At 51.7% G+C, this 24,734-nt stretch overlaps 7 protein-coding genes and 1 non-coding gene across 8 annotated transcripts, besides 4 other annotated features; 2 read left to right on the top strand and 6 right to left on the bottom strand.

Annotated features, from left to right (window-relative positions):
* Positions 1–137: 137 nt before the first annotated feature.
* EKO05_0002481 (uncharacterized protein) lies at positions 138–1,316 on the top strand (the record flags this gene model as incomplete). The annotated part of the gene is made up of 1 exon (XM_038945063.1): positions 138–1,316. The coding sequence occupies one exon, from the start codon at positions 138–140 to the stop codon at positions 1,314–1,316; it is 1,179 nt and encodes a 392-aa protein (XP_038801080.1).
* An 84-nt stretch (positions 1,317–1,400) lies between these two features.
* EKO05_0002480 (uncharacterized protein) lies at positions 1,401–2,093 on the bottom strand (the record flags this gene model as incomplete). The annotated part of the gene is made up of 1 exon (XM_059635920.1): positions 1,401–2,093. The coding sequence occupies one exon, from the start codon at positions 2,091–2,093 to the stop codon at positions 1,401–1,403; it is 693 nt and encodes a 230-aa protein (XP_059491903.1).
* Positions 2,094–3,113: 1,020 nt separating this feature from the next.
* On the bottom strand, positions 3,114–4,954 carry EKO05_0002479 (Alkaline phosphatase; the record flags this gene model as incomplete). The annotated part of the gene is made up of 2 exons (XM_038938132.2): positions 3,114–3,715; positions 3,769–4,954. The coding sequence occupies 2 exons, from the start codon at positions 4,952–4,954 to the stop codon at positions 3,114–3,116; spliced, it is 1,788 nt and encodes a 595-aa protein (XP_038801079.2).
* Positions 4,955–5,772: 818 nt separating this feature from the next.
* Positions 5,773–6,969, top strand: EKO05_0002478 (34-kDa subunit of RNA polymerase III (C); the record flags this gene model as incomplete). Its single annotated transcript, XM_038937969.1, has 2 exons — positions 5,773–6,104; positions 6,156–6,969. 2 exons carry the CDS (start codon positions 5,773–5,775, stop codon positions 6,967–6,969), a joined length of 1,146 nt encoding a protein of 381 aa, XP_038801078.1.
* Positions 5,847–5,894: a tandem repeat.
* Positions 6,970–7,125: 156 nt separating the features above from the next.
* On the bottom strand, positions 7,126–8,031 carry EKO05_0002477 (uncharacterized protein; the record flags this gene model as incomplete). Its single annotated transcript, XM_038945062.1, has 1 exon — positions 7,126–8,031. One exon carries the CDS (start codon positions 8,029–8,031, stop codon positions 7,126–7,128), a length of 906 nt encoding a protein of 301 aa, XP_038801077.1.
* A 1,529-nt stretch (positions 8,032–9,560) lies between these two features.
* Positions 9,561–9,592: a tandem repeat.
* Positions 9,593–12,443: 2,851 nt separating this feature from the next.
* Positions 12,444–14,057, bottom strand: EKO05_0002476 (uncharacterized protein; the record flags this gene model as incomplete). The annotated part of the gene is made up of 1 exon (XM_038938148.2): positions 12,444–14,057. One exon carries the CDS (start codon positions 14,055–14,057, stop codon positions 12,444–12,446), a length of 1,614 nt encoding a protein of 537 aa, XP_038801076.2.
* Positions 14,058–15,028: 971 nt separating this feature from the next.
* On the bottom strand, positions 15,029–15,109 carry EKO05_4t1. Its single transcript has one exon. It is a non-coding gene; the product is annotated as a tRNA-Leu (tRNA).
* Positions 15,110–16,482: 1,373 nt separating this feature from the next.
* Positions 16,483–16,513: a tandem repeat.
* A 690-nt stretch (positions 16,514–17,203) lies between these two features.
* On the bottom strand, positions 17,204–24,239 carry EKO05_0002475 (pre-mRNA-splicing factor 8; the record flags this gene model as incomplete). Its single annotated transcript, XM_038937744.2, has 2 exons — positions 17,204–19,692; positions 19,742–24,239. 2 exons carry the CDS (start codon positions 24,237–24,239, stop codon positions 17,204–17,206), a joined length of 6,987 nt encoding a protein of 2,328 aa, XP_038801075.2.
* Positions 24,240–24,270: 31 nt separating this feature from the next.
* Positions 24,271–24,365: a tandem repeat.
* Positions 24,366–24,734: the final 369 nt, after the last annotated feature.

Here is a 24,734-nt window from a genome sequence, read left to right as displayed (position 1 = left end):
CCTACCAGGCAGCCATGTCAGCACGCGCGTACAAAGCGCTGCTGTCTCGCTGTGTGGGGAAGTAATACCAGCAGAGCAGAGCAGCTTCGTACACAAGCAACCCTCTCCTCCATCAAATCCTCCGTCAATCGGCAATCATGGCTCAAGTCTCGGGAACCTGCGGCGCGCGCTTCACCGCGGTGAAGGCACTGCTGGAATCCAAACTCGCCGCGGGGGAAGAACTGGGCGCGTCGCTCGTCGTCGACATGGGCGGCGAGAAAGTTGTTGATTTATGGGGCGGGTACGCTGACGTGGAGAAGACCAAGCCGTGGGGGGAAGACACCATCACGAACGTCTGGTCGTCTTCCAAGACAGTCATCAGTCTCGCAGCCCTGCTGCTCATCGACCGCCAGCTGCTCGACCCGTATGAGAAGGTGTCGAAGTACTGGCCCGAGTTCGGTGGGAACGGGAAGGAGGATGTAGAGGTCCGCCACGTGCTGTCGCACTCCTCGGGCGTCTCGGGCTGGGAGGGCGACATCACCATGGCAGACATGTACGACCTGGAGACCTCGACCGCGCGCCTCGCGGCCCAAGAACCCTGGTGGACGCCGGGCACCGCATCGGGCTACCACAGCCTAACCATGGGCCACCTGCTCAGCGAGCTCTGTTCCCGCACCACGGGCAAACCGCTCGCGCGCTTCGTGGCCGACGAGCTCACGACCCCGCTGGGCGCCGACTTTTCCTTCGGCGTCGCCAAATCAGAATACCACCGCGTCGCCGACCTGGTGCCCCCGCCTGCGCCGCCTGCGCCGCCCGCGGACCAAACCCCCGACCCGACGAGTGTGTTCGCGAGAACGCTGCTCAATCCGCCCATGGACGCGCGAGTCGCAGCAGAGGACGCCTGGCGCGCCGCTACGGTGTTTGCCGCCAACGGCCACACCAATGCGCGTGGGCTGGCGAAGATACTCGCGCCTGTGTCCTGCCACGGCACCGTTGGCGACACCAAGCTGCTGCGTCCAGAGACGGTGGATTTGATATTCCGCGAGCAGACGCTCGGTCCCGATCTGGTCCTTGGCGCGCGCACCCGCTTCGGTATCGGGTATGGGCTGAACGGGGCGGGGCCCGGTGGGGCTGGGTGGTGGCTTCCCGAGGGCAAGATCTGTTTCTGGGGTGGGTGGGGTGGTAGTGTGGCGATTATGGATGTTGGGAGGGGCGTGACGATTACGTACGCCATGAACAAGATGGTCAGTCAGGGGCTGGGGAGTGGGTTGGCCAAGGACTATGTTTGGGAGGTGTATAGGGCGCTGGGGGTTGCTATTCCCGAGGAGACTGCGTAGGTGTTGTGTCGTTCCACTAGATCTGGATCGCGAATGGTAGGTTCCTGCTGTATATTTGAACCCGAGCCAGTCTGAGCCTAATAGTTACCTACCAGATGCGGTGGAGAACCGAATCGTCCGTGTCTTATACCTCCGAAGGTCTTCGAGATCATGGTACAAATCCCTATATGGATACGCAAAGAGCCCAGTGTTCAACCCTTCGTTGTCATCTATAGGTGGTTCGGCTGAGTACTCGACGGCGGATTTGAGAATGTTCAACAGATAAGGAGAGAATGTTTTCCCTGTTGGCTCGCTGCCTACGTCAGCTTGGCGTAATTTTGAGAGTTTCGTGTTTCCTCTTCTAGCACCAAAGTCGTTGGTATGTCCCAGCGGGTCAGGCGACACCTCGGTTTGCTTCCTTCCTTCCAAGAGAGTAACTCTGTCGTGTTCATTGGAGATCTCGAGTTCAATTGGCTCCGTGTAGACATCCTCACTTACAAACTCTGGACGACCACCGTGTTCGTGTCGCTCGTAGTAACTGATCCTATACTGGATTCGATTCTCATGCCAGATTTCAGGCTCAGGTTTGGTTTCCGGAATACGGGGAGGGGCCGCTGTCATAACTTCTGTTGGCAATTGCGGAGAGAATTCCACGTGCGAAATTGGCATAGTTACGGTCTCCCAGAGGTTGGGGTAAATGGCGCCGTCGTATGTGTCCTCAAGGGTAAAATTACCATCAGCGATACATTTTTGAGCGCATTCATCTTTACTAAGCCAATCTCCGAAGAATGCGTCCATGCACTGTATCAGTCAGTAAGGCTTCAAGTGAGACTAGGAGAGGAAGGACTCCTACTGGCCAAGTTCGACACGCTTTCCGTGGAATTGTGTACGTTTGGCTGTCATCAATAGATATGGTGGCAGCTTGGACGTCAGTTGGAGCACTTCCAGTTTTTGACGCAAGCACTGGTTTTGATTCTGAGACTGTCATCGCGCGTTGGACAGCGGTATGAAGTTGTTCCATTTCTTCCTTGTACTGCATCCACTTCTTTGAAGATGTTGGAACCGCACCTGCAACGGTGTATCATCGACAGCCTCAACGATCTGGCCTTCTCGAGCGGCGCCAGATGGTGCAGTGCATTCCTTGAGATGCTACTTGAGCACCAGACGACGTCAAATCCCGGGTTCAAGATCTTGCCTACCACCACTGGGCAATCGAGAGTCCTGCCGGATTACCTGCAAGTCAAGGACAGAGCCTTTGTGCAAGGAGGAGCTCGGGAGGTGATCCGCGGCGGGAGATGGCTCAACACTGGCAGTAGATAGGGTCATGCAAGCGACCGCATCGTATCGAGCTTGGCGCTGAAGCTCGAGTATGTCTGAGCAAGGTGCATCGATGTGGCCGACGTCACCGAGCAGATCAGACAGGCGCAAGGACAACGTACCAGCGTGCGTGCAGCGTAATTGACGTCGCATTCCAAGTGTAGCATACGCAAAGGCAAGTCGTAAGCAATGCAGAGCAAACGTCGAGTACCATGAACGTGCGAACGCGAAAAAACGCGTGAGCGAATCGAGACGCGTTCGACGCTAGCAGACCACCATCAAGATTCAAGCTGAGATCGAGAAAGCGAGTGGTTGTGACAAGTAAGCAGTCTAGTAGTTTCGCCGATGGGTGATTGCGCCATTGATTCCCTCATACATGAAAAAAAATACGCAGTAAATTTGTAAATCTGCGATACACAGACACCATCCAAGGATCAGCCTGCCAGATAAGATGATGCACAACGCCTACAATGCAATGCTATCGAAACACTCAATTCACGCTCAGTGCCCGCAATCGCACGCCCTGCCGTGCAGCAGATGCCTCTTCTTGAAGTCGCCTGTGTAGTCGGCTAAATGCGTCTGGCCATCCAACCTCTCACCTTCTTTCGGAACCTTGCCCATCCAGCTGACTTCCGTGCCGTTGATGCCCAGCACCTTGAGATCCTTGCCTTTCTCTCTAAGCTCTTTTGTCACGGCCTCGACGTCGACTGCGAGGTAGTTTCTTAGGAACTCGCCGACTTCCGTGTTCTCGTGGTTGCCGACTAGCGCTGCGGCTGCTTTGGGGTTGGACGAGTAGATGTTGACGTCTGCGGCTGAGTGGCCGTGCGTGCTCCACCCGGTCTGCGAGCGGCGGGAGATCATATCGGCGTAGGCGTACAAGGAAGTGAGGGGCGCGTCGGTGATGGCTTCGACTTCGTCCTCGGTGTAGTCGTGGATACCGAGTCCGTTGGTGATGCTGTTGATGACAAAGACCTTCTTCCGCTCGTGCGAGGGCGATGACAGAAGATATGCTGCGTATTCGATGGCGAGGCGCTCGGCGGAGTGGGTTGCGTTGGCAAGGGGCGCGGGGTGCCAGACGTACTCCGGGTAGGTGGTATGGAGTTCTGGACGAGTTAGCAAATGTGTGTATGTGTATGCGGGCTGAGGGTAGACGTACGGCGAGCGGTTGCCAAACCACCAGTCTCGTGGTCAGAGGTAGAGACCATGACGGTCTCCGTCTTCTCATTTTTGATGAAATCGAGCACACTGGCGAAGGTCTTATCGTAGGCGAGCACTTCGTGGACCTGAGCAGCAGGATCATTGTGGTGGCCTGCGTGATCGATCCTCGAGCCTTCGATCATGAGAAAAAAGCCCTTGTCACTGTCGCGGGTGGCCTCGCTCAACGCCTTCATAGCGGCCTCGGCCATCTCGTGCAAGGAAGGGTATTTGTCGTTCTCGTTGCGGCGGTCGATCTCGTAGGGGATGTCTGTGTCGGCGAAGAGGCCCAGCATGGGCAAGTCAAGGTTGGCGCCACCCTTCAAGCCATCGAAGCCTGCGCGGTCCGAGATGTAGTTGAAGCCGTTCTTGCGCGCCAGGTCCACCACATCGCGGTCGTCATCCCTGCACGAGTGGTCGAGCGTGGAATTGGGGACGAAGTGGCAGCGACCGCCACCGAACATCAGGTCCACGACACGGCCCAGAGGGTAGTCGCCCACCATCTGCTCGGCAATGCGGTCCTCCTCCTGGCGCATGTTGACGTGGGCTGCGAAGCATGCCGGCGTAGCATCTGTAATGCGCGTAGTAACGACTAAGCCTGTCATGTATCCGGCCTTCTTCGCTGCCTCGAGCACCGTCCCGCAGGGCTCGTGATCAGGCGTGACTGAGATGGCACCGTTGTAGCTCTTCTGCGCGCACGAGAAAGCTGTTGCGCCCGCGGCCGAGTCGGTGATCAGGCTGGACGAGGATCGAGTGCGGGACTGGCCAATCATGTGCTGGTCGATGACGAGCTGCTCGCTGAAAGGTGCGCCGTTCTGGAACTGCATGAAGCTGCGCGTCAAGCTCAGACTCGTGGGGCCCATGCCGTCAGACACCATGAAGATGAGGTTGCGCTTCCCGTGGCCGCTGCTCGGTGTGCTGTCCGATGGACTTCCTCCTGCCTTTTGGTAGACTACGGCAAGAATGACGACGCCTGCTGTAGCTACGACCGCCCACACCAACAGCCCCGTCTCACGCCATCTCTGCCATCTCTGCCATCCCGAAGTGCTGCGCTCGGTGCGCTGACCAGTCAGGAGAGCATCTTCCTCGGCAATATCACGCTCCTGGAACTCCGAGGATGTCCGGTTCGAGAGAAGCGGGCGACTCATTATGCGTTGTGGTTGAGGTGTAAAGGAGTCGACGGACAGCGGACCGTCTTTTGTCTCAGGAGTGCATCGTGTTCGAGGGTTATCAGCATGCGAGGCTGCGGAAGATCGGCGCTGATCCAGCCGCTTTCAGTCTAGCCTGACATGCTCAACATCATCTGAACCTGGGGCATGACCATCGATCTTTCGTCTCTGGGTTGCATCACGAGCGATGCAGAGGAAGCTCCAGTAATGCCAAGACCATGGTGGTCTGAGCCGTGGCAAGCTGTGTAGCAATTTTCATGAGAGAGACTGGCTTGAGGGAGGCTCCATGAAAGCTTTGCTAAGCTGAATTCTCAGCCAACCGGTAAGATTCTGAGCCAGATTACAATTTCGTCACGTGCGGAATCTATGTGTATGAATATGTGGAGGTGGTCTTGAGCACCTTGCGTTGGGCCAGGCAGGTGGGAAGAAATCACGATTGAGCTGTGTCCGCGCATGTGATGACAGTTGTCGGCCAGTGGTAAGCACAGCCATATTCCTTGGCCGCACGTTGTCGCGCATCACATGATCTCTTCAGAGAGGAAGGGGGAGAGAGAGATCTGGAGCGACTCAATGTGCGGCAGACGTCGAGAGTGAGTGACCAAATGTGTGGCAGACGTCGAAGCTCGGAGGTGAACCGCTCCCCGCAGCACATGTGGGGCGGGCACAGTCACGTGACGTGACTCCACTCTACTTTTTTGTGAGCAACCAACAGTGCGGCGGCGCTCGCAACACTTTGCGCCTCGGCTGCGACACATTGTCCATGATCGACCGGTGACACGCAGCAAGTATTCGACAACATGGCTGCACCCATGGCGCCCTCGATGGTGCCGAAAGAGGAAGAGCCCTCCGCTGTGGAGCTCGCGAACAATGAAGCAGGAGCAGGAGCAGGAGCAGGAGCAGGAGCAGGAGCAGGAGCAGGCACCCCCGCCGACGCGCTGTACGACAAATGCGCGCAAAGATCCCAGGGCACCGTCTTCTTCCAGCGCGACCTTTCTAACATGCAGGTCGCGGAGACCATGGCCGAGCTTACCATGCTCTTGCAGGAGCTGTGCGATCGCCATCTCATGAAGCTCATGACATTCGAGGGGGAGCCGTGCTGGAAGCTGCGCTCGCGGCCAGAAGCCGACAAGTATGCATCGAACGTACACAGCAACGTCCCACCGTACTAACACCCGCTCAGGCTGCGCCGACTGACGCCCGACGAGCGACTCCTCTACCACCACATTGACCAGGTCCAAGCCGAGGGCATCTGGTCCAAAGCACTACGAGCTCGCACCAACGTTACCCAACAAATCCTCACGAAATGCCTGAAGAGCTTGGAGTCGAAGGATCTCGTGCAATCGGTCATGAGCGTCAAGTTCCCGAACCGCAAGATGTACCTGCTGAAGCACCTGCGCCCGTCCGAAGACATTGCTGGAGGCCCATGGCAGTCAGAGGGAGACTTTGACGCAGCCTTGATAGAGACAATATCAGGCATTGTCGCGCAGTATGTGGAGAACGAGACGTGCATCAAGGTCCCTGGCAACTGGAACGACTACGAGCGGCCGGACAGGTCTGCTGAGATTGCGCAGAAGAAGGCGCAGGTGCAGGGGATACGAGATATTGAGGATGCACCGGCAGTGAAGCCCTACCACCAGCCGAGAAACCCAAACGCGTCCAAGATTGTGCACAAGAACAACCCCCAGTATCCAACTTCTGCCTCGGTGGCTGAGTGGCTGAACGCAAAGGAGATTCTGAGGGGCAAGACGGTCAGGGAAGACGACATGGAGCAGCTGCTGGAGATGATGGTGCTTGACGGGCGGCTTGAGAAGATATCTGGAACCAACTACCGCACCGTCCTGACCGCCATCGACACCAAGGTCTACAACGGCTTCGTCGACGCTCCGTGCGGCAACTGCCCTGTCTTTGACCTTTGCGGTGACGAAGGAGAAATTTCTGCCAGAACCTGCGTATACTTTGGGCAATGGCTGGAGACGCAGTCAGAAGAGGTATAAACGCCAGGGTTCACACAGCATAGCGATGGCGTTCTGGGCTGCTGCATTTACGGCTACTTTTGACGAAATACCCAACCACATCTTCTTGCGACAGCATCGTCCTCTCCATTCAAGCTGACGATGACGGCTCCTGGATGTACTTTGAGTCTTTCCATTTCACTCCCCCTTCCATCTTACCCCGACAATCCCCTCGCAATCCATAAACACCGGCTTGTCCATCCCGCCCGCCTCCTCTACCGCGGCCGCCTTCATCGTTTCCACAACTTCCTTCACCCACTTCTCCCTCAAATCCTCCCTCCACATCTTACTCAACATCCCCACGACGAACCCCATAGTCGTCATAAAAACCTCGGGCGTTCCACAGTCTATTTTTAATCTCCTCTGCACCATCTCAACACCCCGCAACCCAGCCTCTTGCAGCTGCTGCTCGACAAACGAAGACTCATACCACGGCCTCCCATTCGTCATCACGCCCCAAAGCTGCATCGGAGATGGTAGCTCCGGCCCATTCTCGATACGGGCGTACGTCTTCTCCAGCAGCTGATACCACGGCACCGTAGCCCAGGTAGTCACTGCGAGCGCACCACCAGGATGCAGCAGCCCCGCGAGTTTGCGCAGCGTATCGAGGGGGAGAAGGAAGATGCCGAAGCCGACAAAAACATGCGTGAACGCTTCTTCTTGCAGGCTCACATCGAGCTTCGCGCCATCCACAACACGGGTCGTCAGACCTCTCCACCCCTCGCGCTCCCCTCGCCTGGCCAGGTAGTCCACCATCGGCTGGCTGATGTCGCCGGCTAGGACCTCGACAGCGTCCCATTTGTGCTGCTCGATCGCAGAGTACATCTCCGCTTCTACCGCGCCGGTCCCGCACGCTAGGTCGAAGATGCGCGCGGGTTTCGAGGTGACGCTGTGCGCGAGATGGGTTTTTGATACCATGAGAGCAGCAAATGGCCGCGTTGCGTTCTCGGCGAATTTGTACTGTTGGGCTACGTCTGAACTATGCCATGCTGATGTTGAGGCGGGGTCGAGCTCGGATTTGGTGGATGGGGTTTGCGCGGCCATGTTGTACAAACGGCGAGGAAGTGGTGGTGCAACGGCAATGGATGGTGGGCTTGAAGCTTGCGATAGCGTAGGCTGCTAAATGAAGAGATCTAGTCGGGCGTAATGTGTACATCTGTAACTACGCGGTGCGAGGTTTAAGTACTCATACGCGCAAGTGCTGTGTAGCGCTTATGTCTCGCCATCAGCGTGTCCAACCGTAAGTAAACGGCTACGGCAAAGGTCGATTGCCGTAAGTAACGGCAATTATCGTCGGCCGTTACGTCCTAAAATTACGGCGTAGGCCTACTTTACAGTGTAGAGACGTAGCTACAGGTGTACAGTTGCCATTTTTAGTCTAGCGTAGTTAATAACTGTAAAGGAGGCCTATCCTGTAACGCCTGTAAGCACTTAGGGGTCGCTGTTTCTGTTAAATCTACCTGCTTCTTCTCCTGTAGTATTATTAACGCCTCTATCTTAGTATATAGGCTTGTAATAAGCCTGTAACACAGCTAATTCTTCTGTAATTAAATAGCCTCTATTATACTTAGCTGTAATTAGTTCTAATTATTAGTTATTATACGCATAGCAACGCTAAAACAGCACTTGCACTTGCAGCTGGTACTTAGGATAGAGAGGAAATTGCAAGCTATTTTAAATAGCACAGGATATTTGTGCTGCCTCTAATATACCTACTATTGCTATAGATTGTAGAAGAGTTATTAATACTTAGGATTATTATTACAGAGGTTAATTACAATAGCTTTAAAATACTCCTACAGCTTATTATGCTGTTTCTGCTGCTTAGAGCCCTTAAAACTAGTAAGTAAATAGAGGTCTACTGCTATTATATTATTAAAACAAGTCCTTATAGCATCTCTAGGGACCTTGCGGCAGCTTAGCTAAGAGTATAGATTATTAAGTTAATCTAAATTGTTATCTAATTAACTACTCTGCTTATAGGCCTTATAAACAATCTAGATTAACTTATTAGCCTTCCTGTTGTATATTAGAAAATAACCCTACTTATTCTTAAACTAGTACTAGCAAAGCATAGGGTGCAGCATTGTAGCAATACAATAGTAGCTAACGTCTAGGTTGTTAACAAGCTTCTTCTAGTACCTATTAAGCTTTGTAAGGCTAAATTAGACGCCCTGTTTAAGGAAACTAGCAGGCTTTTTATCTAGCTTAATTAATTTCTTGTTATATAACGCCTATAAAGTCTATAAATTAGGGATAGTCTACTATAACAAGCTGTATCCTAATTAGCTGTTATTACCTTTAAGACGCTTTGTAAGCTAGTACAGCTCTTAGAGGAAATTAATAAGCCTGTTAACCTTATCCTAATTATCCTTAGTAATGCAATTATTAAGTACTTTAGCAGCAGCTTTGTTAATTTTAGAGGTTATATAGGTATTAAGGCTGCGTAGTTAACATTAATAAGCTTATATAACACCTTAGAGCTCCTAGTAACAGAGTAATATAAGGTATGTTAAGTGCTAGTAGACCCCTCTAGCCTGTATAAGGTTAAGCGTAAAATACTCCTACAGAGGATTATTATTAGATAATAATTATTAGTAATATTTAAATACCTTATAACGCTTATATAAGGTATAAACAGCGTTAATAAAGTTATATAGCTTACTAACAACGCTATATTACTTGTATAACTTAAATTAATCTAGGGGACCTACACTAGTAAGCTCTTCTTTAAACTAACTAACGCCGTCTCTATATAGTGTTGCCTTAATAATAAGGTTAATTATATAGCTAGCGCAGCAGAGGCAGTAACAGGAGTCTAATTTAATTAATTTAGACAGGTTGGAAAGCCTGTTATATAGTAATTAATTGTTACTAGTAGTATTATTGCTAATAAAGCAGTTAAATTAAGTCTTAAAGTTATACTTATAGATAATATTAATAATAACTAAGGCTTATGCACTACCTAAGTAATTACTAATAAGGTTATAGAAGGTAAGAAGTACGTCTTATTACTTATATAAAGCATTAACAAAGTAAGCTATAATAGTAAGAAAGCTATAGTAGTTACGTAACGTCTACACGTTAACGCTTACACTAATCTTACTCTAAGCTATCTTAATAAGTGCTGCTACCTCTAATTAATGTTGTTAAAGTTAATTAGTAACGTATAATAACATTGTTAAGCAGGAATTAGGTAAGGCGTAGAGTAGATCTTGTTAATTCTAAGCAATTAGGCCTTATATAGCAGGTGCTGTTATTATAGTAAACAATATATTATTAGCAATAGCCTAATTAATAAAGGCTAACTAAAGCTTATCCTCCTCCTAAGGGGTATGTGCAGTAAAGGTAGATAAGCTAGTAACGCGTGCAGCTGCCTATAGGTTCTTAGGGGTAGCTTAGGTATCTAGAATAAGGCCTGTTTTAGGGTTAATTTAATGCTTGTTGCGTATATGTGTGTTAACGTAAGCTGTCCTATTAATACAGAGGGCATTAGGGGTAACACCTAATTTGTAACACCTCTAGCAAAGCCAGTACTTTATAGTAGAGCTGTTAACCTCTAAGTACTGTAGTGCAACTCCATATAACCATATAGCAGCTAAGTCTTTTCTACTAGCTAGCTAGGCCTTATAGCGTACCTAATAACCTAGCTAACTAGCGTTAAGGCGTGTGTTCCTATAGTATACTTAGTTAAAATTAACAGAAAAGTTAACGCTAGTAGCGTTAGAGTGTTATATATAAGCTAGGCTTGCCTTAATTAATAGATAGGGCGATAGTAATACTAACAGAGAGGTTAATAATAAGGCATAGGCTATCTTACTAAGGGTCTTTAAGCCTGCTAAGTGGTATACAGGTGCTCTAGTAACGTTAGTAAGCTAGGTCTAGGTTAATCTAGTTAGAGGCATGTTAATAATGGTGGTAGAGGGCGTAGGAGGGGAGGAGGGGAGGGTTATATAGGCGGACTTACTCAGAAATCTCCTTTCTAGCCACCTAGATAACCAGCTATCCTACATAGCGCTGAAGTTAATAGATAATATAGATCTATTGCGAGAATCCCTAAGGACCTTCTTACTAGAGGTGCTTACATATACAGCCTAGCTACATAAATAACCTTTACTATTACTAGTTAATAGTTATATACTGTGTAGCAGAGTATATGTTATACTAGGGTGTAGATGCCTTAAAAAGCTCTAGATTTACTCTCCTTTAGTAGGTGTCTATATTATCCTAGCGCGTTATATGTGTAACAGTGAAGTTAAGCGTATAAGGAAGCTAGGGCTTGTTATAGGTAGGCGTAGAGGCAGAGGCAGGTTATAGGTAATAGGCGTTGTAGTATTATAGTGTTATAGGGATGGTTTAATTAACAGGGAGCTTAATTAACGCTAATTAGATAACTTATCCTATTAGCAAGGCGCTAGTACGTTATTTAGAGCAAATTTAAAGCTGTTGCGATGCCTAGGGACGCTGTAGTTACTAAACCTGGTGATATACCTCCTGCACGCCCCTACAATTAATTTAGAGTATAACTGTGCTTTAGGAACGTGTTCTATAGGCTTTATCTGCCTTTATGCGTGTTAATATTAAAAAAAAACGCAATAATCGCGTTATGGCGTGGTAGGGGAGGAGGTAGTAATACTTTTAAGGCCTTGCGTCAGGCGTGGTGTTAAGTTTTAACAATAGTAGCCTATGCGGCCCCCCCCCCCTATCCCCCTATTGTTAACACTAAGGTTGGCTGTACTATAACTATATTACAGCTTTATGTATAGCTACAGTACGTATACAGCTACAGCTTATATAATTGCTGTTACTTACTATATTTACAGCCGTAACCCGTAACTGTTACGGGCCGTACTACGTACGGTTAGACACGCTGCTCGCCATCCCTTCTAAGACGAGCCTGCCAATCCACTACAAGGAATATATTGCACCAGTACCTATGGAGTCGCATGGGCTGGAGTGGAGTAAGCTGCATCCCGCGCGGAGACATGATTGTGTGCTTCCGGAGACTTTCGTGGTCGTAGGATCGCAAAGGCCAACAACTCTCGGAGACTTTGGAGCGCAAAAAAACCAGGTCACTGTGAATCATGGGCATTTTTCCAAGAATGAGTGGCGCTTACAAACGATGAAGAAGGAATAACGTCCTGTGTGTGAAGATGTGCTGAGACCGAGCGGTTATGGCCGCTGGCTTGATCAAGCCTTGGAATAGTCCTCCAGAGCGGTCGTATCAAGAGCACAACACAGACACCTTCTGACGTAAGCTCGCCTCTTTCGCCATTCGGGCCTCGGCCTGAGTACCTTGGTGACTGAGTCGCAGCTTCAGAACGGAAGGACTAAACGTGCCTGCTTCCTGTCAATATGCGGTATCACGTCAGATCAGTCTATATTCTGTCTTGTCGAACGTGTTGTATTGCGAGAGCGATGCGTATGCGCAAACACCTGATCTGAACTACTAAAGCTCACGGCTTAATTTTCCCGTCGTCCTCAACCAGTTTCGTGAATTCCAACATCGCTCTCAGCACCGCAATGCCACTCCCCTGCGTCTCAACCGTCCGACCTCGTCCACGGTCGTTCAGATCACGAGAGCTGCTCGAGTTCATGCTGTCATCCGTGTCTCCGACCACATCATCGCCCGCCAGAAGCTCATCGCCGTCTCCCTCCTCGCCTGGCGAGTCGACTACATCCTCGAAGCTCGCCACGTACTCGTCAGGTCTGTTCCTGTAGTCCGTCGCATTCATCTCTCGACTCACCCGCAATGTTCCTCCGTGATGGACGTCCGCGCCCCACCAGCTGCCAAACAAACCCTGCTCGTTCCTCGTGCGCAGCGCTGCTTCTGCATTGTGCACAACCCACTTGGTATACTCCTGACAGCTTCTAGCATGCAGTGTGCGCGTCTCGCGACTCGCTGCGTATGTCCTACCCGGGCGAACAGGTACAGACGGCAACGGGGCGCAGAAAGTCGTGAGGTGGTGGAAGAAGATACCCTTGAACGCCTGGCCGTCTTGATTGCAGGTCCCAGACGGATCGCATGCCTCAGCCAGAATGCCATCTGCACCGAGGCCGGCCCATCTGGTGAGAACATCTTGCTTCGGCTCGAAAATCTTGTCGGGCTTCTTAGAGTGAGTGCAAGCTGGAGTCAGGATGTGTTCGTCCTCCCAGCCCGTGGCGCGGATGACGTTACGGACAAGCTCGTGGCCGTCTTCGAGGTAGGTTTGTTTTCCTGTTGCTTCCCAAAGGCCTCTCAGGCCGGAGAGAACGACACCCTGGTTGTATGTATACACCATTTCGTTGCGTTCGTTGCACTCGGTCTTGCTGTGGTTCGTGCGATAGCCGGCGATATGAAAACCGTCTACATACAGACCTTGACGATTCGTCATACCGCTGTTCTTCAACCAGTCATAGCCATGGATCGCATTAGCCAGGTAGACAGGGTCATACGAGCTGTCTCCGCTAGTATTCTCTTCACATTGATCGCCGTGCTCTTGCGCGTGGAGAAGCTCGTCGTTTGGCTTCTTGTCATTGCTGTCTTGGACTTTGTCGTACTGCGAGAGAAACGGCGAGCAATTCGCATCCCCTGGAAAATGCAGGTACATGCCGATACTTGCTGATATGAACAGTTGGTTGGTGATAGCGTTCTTGTACGGCAAAAGACGTGGGTTCCACGTCATGCCTCCACCGCATAACCGCCAATCCCAACCTTTCTCAGCAAGTTCGTAAAACACTCGCGCGCGGTGGGCAAACCCTGGGATGAATTGACGAGCATGCCATTGCGGTATTGTTGTCTCTCCCTGCGAATCGGAACCATAGTGTCCTGCAGAATGCCCTTCGATGAACTGCGTGCTCTCGAGCCAGCCCAGCACAACCCACAGTATGTCGTCGTACGCCTGCATTCTTATCGCAAAATGGTCCTCACCGAAGTAGTACGTCGCAATCTGGCCGAAGTACTTGTTGATCTCATTCTCCACCATTTGCGCTTCGACGTCGAGGTTCTTGGACATATCGAAGGTACCAGGCATTGTATACGCGAGCGAGCGCGAAAGCGAGGCCAAAGTCGCTGAGACGTGGGTGGACATGACGGCGGCGGTCCAGTCGATTGCGGTCGTGTACTTTCCCAACCATATAGAAAAGTACGAGCTCTGCATCGTTTCGAGCGCATTGTGCAAGCCTTGCAGTATGTTCGCGGTGAAGGGTAAGTACGAGGGCGCATTAGGTGCTGCGGCTTTGTTTGCGACGTCAGAACTGCGAAGGTGTGTTTGGGGTATGTTATGGTTACTGGTCTCGTAGACCTGTGTACGTGTGTCTATATCAAGATCAGTCTCGCAAAGCACAGCGGGCGCAATTCGCTTCTACCTGACACTGGCCGGTCTTTGGTTTGCGCTGCAATTGTAGTGATCGTAAAGACGCTCAGCGACAGGAGTGCAACTGTGCACAGTCGCCTCAGAGACATCTTTCGACACATTACAGTCTTAACCTGCGCAGTGCGCTGCACGGCCTACATGCAACGATGGTGGTCTGGAGTTCAGCCGTCCACAGTAAGTTCTAGCGATGGAAAGCCACTCCTGCTAGAGCAGCGGGTAACAATGAGCTAAATCAGGGCATGAGATGGATAGAGGAGAGCAGTGAGTGTCTCTTGCGATAGCGGAACTCGATCATGTTGAGGGCAGATCAGCCGCGAATCCTTGAGGCGTCCCAAGACCAAGCCAAGCTCACCTTCCCATATTTAGGCGTGTGGCTTCTCACGTCCCATGGGTCGTTATCACAGCGACTGCAAGCTATCGTGAGCGCTAAGGGCGAGTATGACTGCTGTTGCGCCCCTGCAAAAAGAAGGTGCAGTCGACCACATCAGCGCGACTGCTGCTCGTTCCACGCGAGATGGGATGGCTACGCACTGACCTGCATCCAATCACGGTAGCCCCACTCCCGCGTGGACCCCGCGCTACCGGCACAGTGGGTCACGTGCTAGCGCCTCACTCAAAAATCTACGACCCGCAATATCTCGAGAACCAAGACAACTATTGGAGGCCCAGCGAATGCAAAAAGATAGTGAACAGAGTGGGATTCGAACCCACGCAGATTACTCTACTAGCACCTGAAGCTAGCGCCTTAACCGCTCGGCCATCTGTCCGATTTATTGATTGATGAGATCAATCCAAAGTATTCATAATATATTCTTTTATTTTATCGTGCCAGAGGGTGGAAGTAAATGAGTTCACTTTTCCTCCAGTACACAAAGCCCCAAAAAGAAGCTATGGCTTCCTACCCAGCCTCACTAAACATATGTATCTGGTGAGCACTAAGCGAATGGCAAACCCTCGGCCAATACTTTCTTCGTGTCAGAATCATTTCGAACGAGTCAGCTACCTTGTACCAGCCCAGAATAAGCAGCATAAACATAACGCCTTCGTGTTGAAGAAACTGGGGAGAACACGAAGAAATAACTGGTTCTGTTATAACGTCTATGTCTTGCGATGCTCTTTGTGCGCTGCTATCATGCACAGAAAGGGATGATGCTCGTGAAACTTCTTGCAGCACAAGCTCAAATTTACATCGTTCGAATTTGGGTTAAAGCAATGCATCCGAGTCGTAAATCTCAGAGGGCATATTTAAGACAATTGCGAATAGTGCTGTATCGTTCTTCTCAATCATAATTAGCTTCTAGCTGAGCCCGTATATTTGGTTCTGCTTATTCTTCATGCTTCTTCGCTGGAGCTTTGCTAAAGTCACGGTCCCTCTTGAACGGCCACTTTAGGCGGTTGCCTCGCCATGGCTGATAGAATGGTACCGGCTCTTAGGTGCTACTCGATGTATATTACACTTGCATTTGCGAGCTTACGCAGACACTGGCGGCTGTGTCTCCGTCTCGACCTCGGCCTTATGCTTTGAAGGCAGTGATGCAGAGTCTCTTGAATACCTGTAGTCTTCTGAATACATATAGTCTCACAAAATAGAGCCAGATCCATTTTGGTAACCTCCCGAACTTTGAAGGATAGCGGGCTCGTAGCTGGCTTTGTCAATACCATTTGCGAATATGACAGTCGGGCTGCAAACCCTGTGACTTGCACTTGATCAAAGCCTTTCAAAACCAATGTAGAGTAAGATGCACTCACTAAGGTGCTTTCTGGAGGCTGACAGCAGTATTGTTACCGCCGCTTCCATGCCATTCAGATAACGAAGTCTTCAAAGTAACCTGTTAGTCAATCAAGAAGTAGCATCATGACTTTACTTCGACAACTTGTTCCAGTCCGTGGCAGCATCTCCTACGAGTTGAGGTGCGTAACGACATGCTTAGCGTCTTCGGGCCTAAAGATTTGCCAGAAATATACGTGAAAGTTGTCCTGCGTGCTAAAGATACAAAAGCTGTTCAATACACAAGGCGCAGAGTTTCCGTATATTTTGGAATGCTCATAACAGTATTTGCAAGTCGTTATGAAAGTGACCGCACAAGCTACGAACCGAGCATCCGTAGCTTTGCAGAGAGAAAATACCCGTGTCTACGAACCACCACCTGCTCACCCACCCACCAACCCACTTGATTCCTGTGGTCCCCAACCACCCCGTAACACTCCCAAGACCCCAAGCACTAAGCGCTTGTAGCTATTTATTTCTTGCCCCTCGGAATACAACACACTAGCGCGTCACACCCCATACGCTCCCTACATACGTCACACGACGACACGTTGTAGATCCGAACTTCAGACCTACTGGACTAATCTCAATACCCCACTGACGAGGACACCCGTAAATCAACACGGAATCAACGACGTGGTGCGCGTTGAGAATTTTCGGCGTGGTTTAGATGGTCGCAAAATTAGTGAGGGCTTGCACGTGCGGGAAGTTATCACCATGACATCTTGTGATGGATAGCTTGTTTTAGTCAAACGTGATTCCGAGATTTGCCGTGATTGGTAGCTAGTACAGAGTATTATGTATTCAGAAAGTTGCTACCAAATGTCGAAGGCCAGAGCCAGAAACATTTGTTTAAAGGCTACGCAGGACGATCACACGAACGAGCGCACACAGACACCACAGCGACATGGACGCAGTATGAAGTTGAAAACTCGCTGCTTGAATTACATTGCCTTGGTATACACTATGCACATTTGGTCTGATCACTAGATATCTCCCGCCCATGCAATCCCGATGCGAAACGCCAGCCACGCAAACGCCTTGAAAAGTTCAGTATACATGGCAGCCAAAGCACAATATCATCACTGCGTCTCTACTCAAACTGGTTCTCGCGATCGACCCAGACGTCCTCCAGCTCAGCGAAGTTGTGGAAATGCAGCGGTCGGTGGATGCTGTCGTAGAACCTGACCGGTGTGTCGAGTTTGACGTGCACTGGCTTCTTCTCGACAGCGCCGAACGTGCTGCCCATGAAACTGTAATTCCAGATGCCGTTGTCCGGCACAAGGAAGTATCCGCGGATCTTGTCCGAAAGCAGGAGCTGGCACTTCTCTCCGAAAGAGGTGCTGAAGCCAGACGGGTTGTCAGACATGGTGTCCTTGTTGTCAGCGCCCCACTTGTAGCCCTGAGGGGTGAGCGCCCAAGCTGCAAGCGACACGGATCCAGGCGTGAAGGAGACGGTCATGGAAACAGTCTTCTTGTCCCAAGTGGCATGCTGGTTCATCAGACGTGCGTGCTGGGTGACGTCACTGGCCTGCATGTACGGTGGCTCGTTACCGCTGACGGTGTGGATAATACCAAGAGGCTCAAGGCCGTCGAGGTACTCGTGCTGAGGAAGCTGCTTGGGCAACTGGACATCGCGGGTGTTGCCGACTTGTGGGATCATGACGATGGTGCTGACTTCCTTGACCTGGTCATTGTCTGGTGGTGACTTGCCGTACAGGTAGCCGGCGACCTGAACACGCAGATCTGCGATAGTGATGAAGCGCTTCAGGACGTTCTTCGGCATGACGTAGGTGAAGTGGCCTTCTTCCTTGACATCTTCTGAATTGATGTATATGTTGTTCGCACGAGTACGCAAGTTGGACGTCGCAACAGCCCTTGTGCGCCATTCGGTCTTCGACGCGAACGAAGCCTGCTCGTACTGTGAAGTGGTGGTGACAACCATCTCCTCACCATGGATGTTCTGGGTCTTGGTGGTGACAGCAGTCAACTGTTGCTGCTCTTCCTGCTGCTTATCGATCTCGGCAGCCTGCTGACGTTGCATGGAAGGCGCTGAAATCTCCATACCCAAGATGATGTCGCGCACTTCACTGCTGGTCAGCGATGATGTGTTGACGTTGTTCTTCTTGCCGTAGTCGTTCAGGATGAGATCACGAAGCTGCACCTCGACCTTGATCCAATCCTCGTCCGACAGGGATGGCCAGATGTGATGTTCCTGTGTGATGACTGTTTTGTCAGGGCGCAAGAGCAGCTTCGTCTTGTCCATGTTGACGTGCAGCGCACGCAGGATGAGAATCAGACGCGAGAAGGCGGTATAAGACGAGATCGTCTTCAGCCACTCATCGTACAGATTGAAAAGCACCATCTGAGGTCCAGTGGCTCGGAGGATCATGTCACCCAACTTCTCGACCTTCATGGCCGCCTGGAACGGCAGCTGAAGTTCGGATGCGCGAATCGAGATGTTAGGGAAATCAAGGAGGTGGACCTCGAGGGGATCCAGCAGACCTTTACGGGTGACGATCAGCTGCTTCGGCTGCTCCTCGACGGGCAGAGATCGAATGAGAGCTGCGACTTCTTCCGCGGTCTTCCACTTGGCCAATTGACCAAGACGCTTTTGACCAGCCCATACACTCGTGTGAATGATCTTCAAGAACAGCTGCCCAGTTCGGGGGTTGAAGATGAAGATAGCACCGTTGATAGGCTTTGTCGTCAAGTTACCCTCGAAAGTCTTGTGGATGGTGACACGGTAGACGTTCGTATCGTCGATGAAAAGCTGGATCTGGTTGCTGAACAGCTCAGAGTAGTTCTGCGAGTTCAAGAACTCTTGGCTGCTCTCGGAAGCGTACAGCTGGAGACCCTTCCTGATACGCTCGCGAAGGACGTAGAGCGCAGGGTTGGCCTTCATGACCTTGGCCATAGCTTGCTGGATGAGCTGCTTAAGACCGGGGAAGTACTGTCCGTAGGCCGAGTACAAATTGTAGGCCAGATCGATACCAATCATGAGACCGGTCGCTGAAGGATAGATACTCATGCTGTCCTGGGTGTAGTCAAGGTATTTCGCACGGACGTATCGTTCTATGTCGTGAGAGTCGTAGTCTCCGTATCGCAATTGGACGTCGACCCAGAACTTGTTCGTCGTCGTGGAGCTCATCGTGTCTTTGGTGTCGTAAAGCATAGACGGCGGCGAGACGCTCCATTTGTGGCTAGCAAAGAGCAGAATATCAGCGCACGAGCTGTTCATCTTGTACGACTTTCGGGGATGGATTGTCTCCTTCTGCACAGTCTCAATACCAAGAGCCTCCAGCTCCTGGTCGAAGACCTGACACAGATCCATGACAACAGACTCGTGGATCTTCTGCCACAAATGGGCGCGGAAGATCTGGATCAGCGAGATCTTGAGCGTGGGGATCTTGCCGTGCAAGAAGATTCCCGTCAGATCGAGTTGGACCTGGAAACCAACGTAGACGTTGGCCCGGTTAATTGTCGGTGACCACCAGAGGGTAAAGCGGCGGTTAGGAATCTGGTTCAAACCGGAACGTTGGGCGTTGGTGAGCTTCTTGAACTTCATTGACTCTTCGAAACCTGTACATCGTTAGCGTTCGTCTTGAAGTGGGAATCCGCGTATGAATACCTGATGCCTTCTCCCAGAACAAACCCTCCCAGGACGGGAAAGCCGTCGCCTTGAAGAGTGTGTGCTCGAGGATGGTCTCAACACCGCCTAGAGCCTGGATTACGTCTGTTCTGTACGCATTGAGGTTCCAAAGCTTTCCATCGTGGCGCTGGCTTGTCCACCAGAATGGATTGCTCTTCATGTGCTGGTAAATCTTGAATTCAGTCCTGGCGCGGAAACCCTTATCGAAACTGAGTGTGCTGCGGTCTTTCTGGAAGAGTGTGTTGATACGAGGAAGACCACGATCCCAGCTATCTTCCAAATCTTCAAGCGTCAATCGGCGGTTTTGCTGCTGTGCTTCTTGCCGCTTCTGCGAGTACTCCATCCACACGCGCTGAGAGTCGCGGAACTCTGACTCCCACGGAATGATGTAGCGGAAGATGTTGGGAATGAGAGTCTCTTCGTCGTGAGACATACCGGCGCGGTAGTGCGTGACGCCAGTGTCGGTCTGTTTGGACCATCGCTTGTCGCTTGTAGGGATCAGGATGTGAGATCCGGAGATCATACCCAATCCACCAAGCTCCTTGGGTGTGTAGAACACAGCAGGAGGGAAACGCGAAGGCATCTTTGAGTTGAGACCAATCTTGACACGAGTCTGGATCTTGGTCTCGCACTTGACGATGGTGTCCAACAAGCTAACGGTCGAGACTGCAGCTTCACGGTAGTATGTGAACAATGCAATCAAGGTGGTGTTCCACTTGTTGGCGATCTTCGTGAATGTCGTCGAACCAGAAGACATCAGGATCTGCCGGATGCGGTTGTTGAATTTCGCAATGTCTTCCTCCGTCACCTGCAGGAAAGCAACCGCAGTTCGCTCCTTGGTTGCGTTGTCGATAAGCGACCATACACTGTCCTTCTCGGGAAATTCGCCGCTCTGGTTGCGGATCTTGGGCAGAATGCGAACCTCAAACCCGCTCATCGAGAAGAGCAGATTGGGGTTGTCGCGACTGTAGACGCTAGCGAAAGTATCGTCCCACTCGATAGTGGTAACCGATCGTGGCAGTCGGTTCTTCATGTCCCAGAATACAGCGCGGCCGAGGTTGACATCGTGGCGCATCAGGCGCATCCTGGAGTCGCGAGGCCAGCATTTCTTATTCTTATATCCAATCACATTTTCGAAGTTAGGATCAGGGTTTTCGGTCAAGAACCGCTGAATCAGATCACGCGATTCATCGGCTGTGAACCTAAAGAAGACCCAAATGCGATCGATGTACCTGGTGTAGAGTCGGATGGGGTGACGGACCTCAGTCTCCTTGTCTTTGAATTGCAGGAAGTCGTTGGGGCTCTCCGGCGCACCAGCGATTTCGTTCGCTCGCTGCAGGCCAAGAAGGAGGATATCAAGGACGAGTCCGTAGAACTGAAACACGAAACCAGAGAACTGCAGACCACGGATCATACCATAAGCGTTGACGTGGTTCATGTCCTTGTAGTTGAGCTGGACGTTGTTCTTGGCGGTGATGTAGTCAGCCAGGTTGTGGTCCATGATGAGACGGAGCAGTCGATTCAGCATAGTGAGATCAATCTTCTCATACACCTTGGACAGCTGTGTCTCGATCATGACGTTGCACTGGCCGTCTTCGTGCTCCCAGACTTGATCGAGGTTGTTGATACCCTGAGCCCACTTGTATGTCAGAAGAGGAGGTACCTCAGAATCGGAAGGCTTGATCCAGGCGGGGAACAGGTGGCGCTGGTCAGCCTGGTACCACAAATACTGGTCGAGGTAGGCATCCGTGATCTTCTCCATAGGCTCAATGTCGTATACTGGGTTGATGGTGCTGTAGTTGTCGTTCATGTCAATACCGACTTCTTTGAACGCGCGCTGTGTCAGCAAGAAACGCTTGATACGAGCGAGTGTCGTTCCTGGTGAATCGTACGCCTGCTCGATAAGGGCAAGCTCTTCACGCTGGCTCTGATTGAGGCGCCCCTTGACTGAGTAGGCTTCTCGCAGGCGCTCCAAGGCAAGAATGAGGATCTTGGTGTCGTGCTTGTACGAAACACTCGGAAACGGAATTGGCTGGAACTTCCTCGCCTCTAGCCAGTGCACCATCGTTGTGTAAATGGCAACAGCCTCTTCTGAGGATACGTAGGGGCCATCCTTCATGTAGTTGTGCTGACGCTCCTGCTCAGCCTTTAGCCACAACCGCGTCAGACGACCCAGGTTCTTCTTCGCAACGGTCTTGTCGACAGTCGCACCTCGTCGGATGCGCTCTCGGTTGTAGTGCGCAACCGAAATCCACCAATCGGCCTTGCTCTTGACGTATCGTAAAATAATGTTCTCGATTGGCGCAGGCAGGCCAGGCACCTTCCATGGGATGTTACTCTTCCAGCAGCGCCATGCTTCCGAAAGATGCTGCAGGACTGTATTGACCTTGTTCTGCTTGATGCCCTCGGGCATCATGTCCATCAAATCACTCATGACAGCGGCACGGAGTTCCAAGTCGAAGTGGGACTCTACACGCTGTTTCGTGACCGTCTTCGCAACACCCTTGCTGTGTCGGCCCTCAAATTGACGTGAGAGCAAATTTCCGAGCCAACGCTCCAGAAGAGGGATAATACCGCGCATGAAGAACAACCACACCCTCCAGGCAGGAGCCCAGAAACCGCATCCAGGACCCTTACCAACCGGCCCAGAGTTGAATCGGTAGTAAATGAGATGCTTCAGATCCTTGCAAGAACGGATCTGGTGCATAAGCTTGTACTTGTATCGGTACATACCAGTCAGTTGACCGACATGGTTGAAGGCGTACAGGATACCGTCCGCAAGCTGGAAAGCGTCGATGTTGCCCAATCTGTACTGGACCTGCGCATCGACGATGAGCTTGGTCAGACGAAGAATTTCTCGCATCAAGTGAAAGGCGTTTCCGAAACGTGACTTCTTGCGCTCTTTTGTGGTGAGCGTCTTGACGGGCTTCAGATTGAAGTTGTAATCAAGATGCAGATAGGTCAAGTTCTTGCGGTGAATGAGGAGGTTGAGCATGTTATAGCCCTGTCGGCAGACCTGCAGACCTGCTTCGACCCAGTCGATCTTGGTCTGCTGGAAGAACTTCGTACTCTTCAGCGTGCGCATCAGATTCTGCTTACTCTGTGCTTGAGGATCCTTCTTGTGAAGCTCGTTCAGAACAAAAGACTTGAGAAGTTTCTGGTACGACACTCGGACCTTGACCGGCTGACCGCCGGGAACGTGCTCAAGGTACCATTGCTTCACCAGAGGCACGTCTTGTGCGCGCACCATGCGTCCTGATCGCTTGTCGAAAGGATGGGGCGCCCACCACAAAGCGATCGCTGAGGCGGTCTCAGGTGTGGACAACTCCTCATCAGCCATAAATGGCTCCATGTCCTCGGGCATCTGGAAGTCGTCCTCATCATCTTCGTCGCCATCACCAAATACCAGGTCCTCGTGGCTCACAGAGAGGTTCTTTGGTGCTACCGCTCGTGATGAGATGGGATTAATGATAGGGTCAAAGTAGAAGGCAGGCAGACTGGGATCCTCTGCGTGGACGTAAACAACCTGAGGGTACGAGTACCAAGCCAGCTTGACACTACGGGGGAGGGAGTTGTAGAGGAAAGGGTATGAGACGCGGTACTCTGTTCGAATAGGCGCACGGAAGATGATGCGGTCGATAGCGTTGAACTCGCCAAAGTCCTCATCGTTGGGGTCGATGTCCTTGTACAAGGGCTCGAAGCGGGGACCTCCAGGTATCGCTACGTTGAGCGCCTTGGCTGTCAAGAAGCTGTTCATGTCGAACATGTGGAAGTAGTTCTTGTCCACGATATCGCTGAGCAACTGCCTGCTCAGTCGGTACAGTGTGGCCATCTGTGGCAGGTCGAGGTTCCATGTCTCGTAGCTCGGTCCGTTCACATGTGGGGTATCTAGGAGAGGTCGGTGCTCATAGAACCATTCAACGACTGGGTCATCCTCCTCTTCGTCAAGCTCCAATTGAATCGGCTCCAGAGGTTCGACATCCTCAATGTTTTCTGAGTAGGACAGCGGAGGCTCCTCGTCGTCAAAGGGTGGGAATCGCATGCGCTTGAAGTGGCGGCGGTCGCTCTTCTCCTTTCTCATCGCAACCCACATAGCCGCCCATTGTGCATGGAAGACTGGCTCGATGACTCGCGGTACTTCGTTGACAAGGGTTAAGCATCCGTTGGTGTGGTACAGGACCTTGACATCTCGCCTGCTCTCCCAGGGCATGGGCATGTTCTCCAGAAGCTTCAATACCGCGTGAGGCATGAACTTGAGCGCGCCCAGATAACTCCGCTTATCTGTAGTGAACTTCTTCTGTGACACGTCGCCGATATCTCTGAACACCTTGCGCAGATGCTCCGGGGGCAGGTCTGCCTTCTGTGTCTCGACGAAGCCAGCCTTGCGCTTCTCGCCAAATCTCTGGCGCTGTTGGCGCAGCCAGTCCTTCTTCTTCTGCGCGAACTTGGCGACCTGGGGGTCAACCATCTGCCGCATCCCGGGCGGGCCTACGGTACCTGGAGCGCCCGGAGGACCAGGAGGGGGAGGTGGTGGCGGCGGCGGAGCTCCATATCCGGAGCCAGGAGGACCTGGAGGAGGAGGGGGAGGAGGGGGGGAGGAGGAAACGCCATGGCGGGTGGGTCGTTCTTTGTCGCGGTGTCGCTGTGTCGCTGTGAAGTCGTGTCCCCAGGCTTTGCGGACGACAGCGCGTCGCGGTCGATGTGGAGAAGTCGCGTCCGCGCGCAAATTCCAAATCGGTCGCTGGATGCTCCGAAAGGGAAGTGATGCAAATGCGCGTCAAGCTCGATGTGACGCTCCACGCGTTGTGGCGATTGGCGATGGGGTTGATCGCTCTGTGGCGTTGCAGCTTTGATGATATCTTTTCCAGAGTACGCTAACGCCAGCATCACGTGCACAGCGAGGGCCTGCCAAAAGCCAAAAGTTGCCGCCCGCACAGACACCTCGCTTAGCAGCAGCGCAGCGCACTGAACC

Source organism: Ascochyta rabiei, chromosome 4 (genome assembly GCF_004011695.2).
Source record: "Ascochyta rabiei chromosome 4, complete sequence".
In the NCBI taxonomy this organism is placed as follows: Eukaryota; Fungi; Ascomycota; class Dothideomycetes; order Pleosporales; family Didymellaceae; genus Ascochyta; species Ascochyta rabiei.
This window is presented reverse-complemented; position numbering and strand designations above follow the sequence as displayed.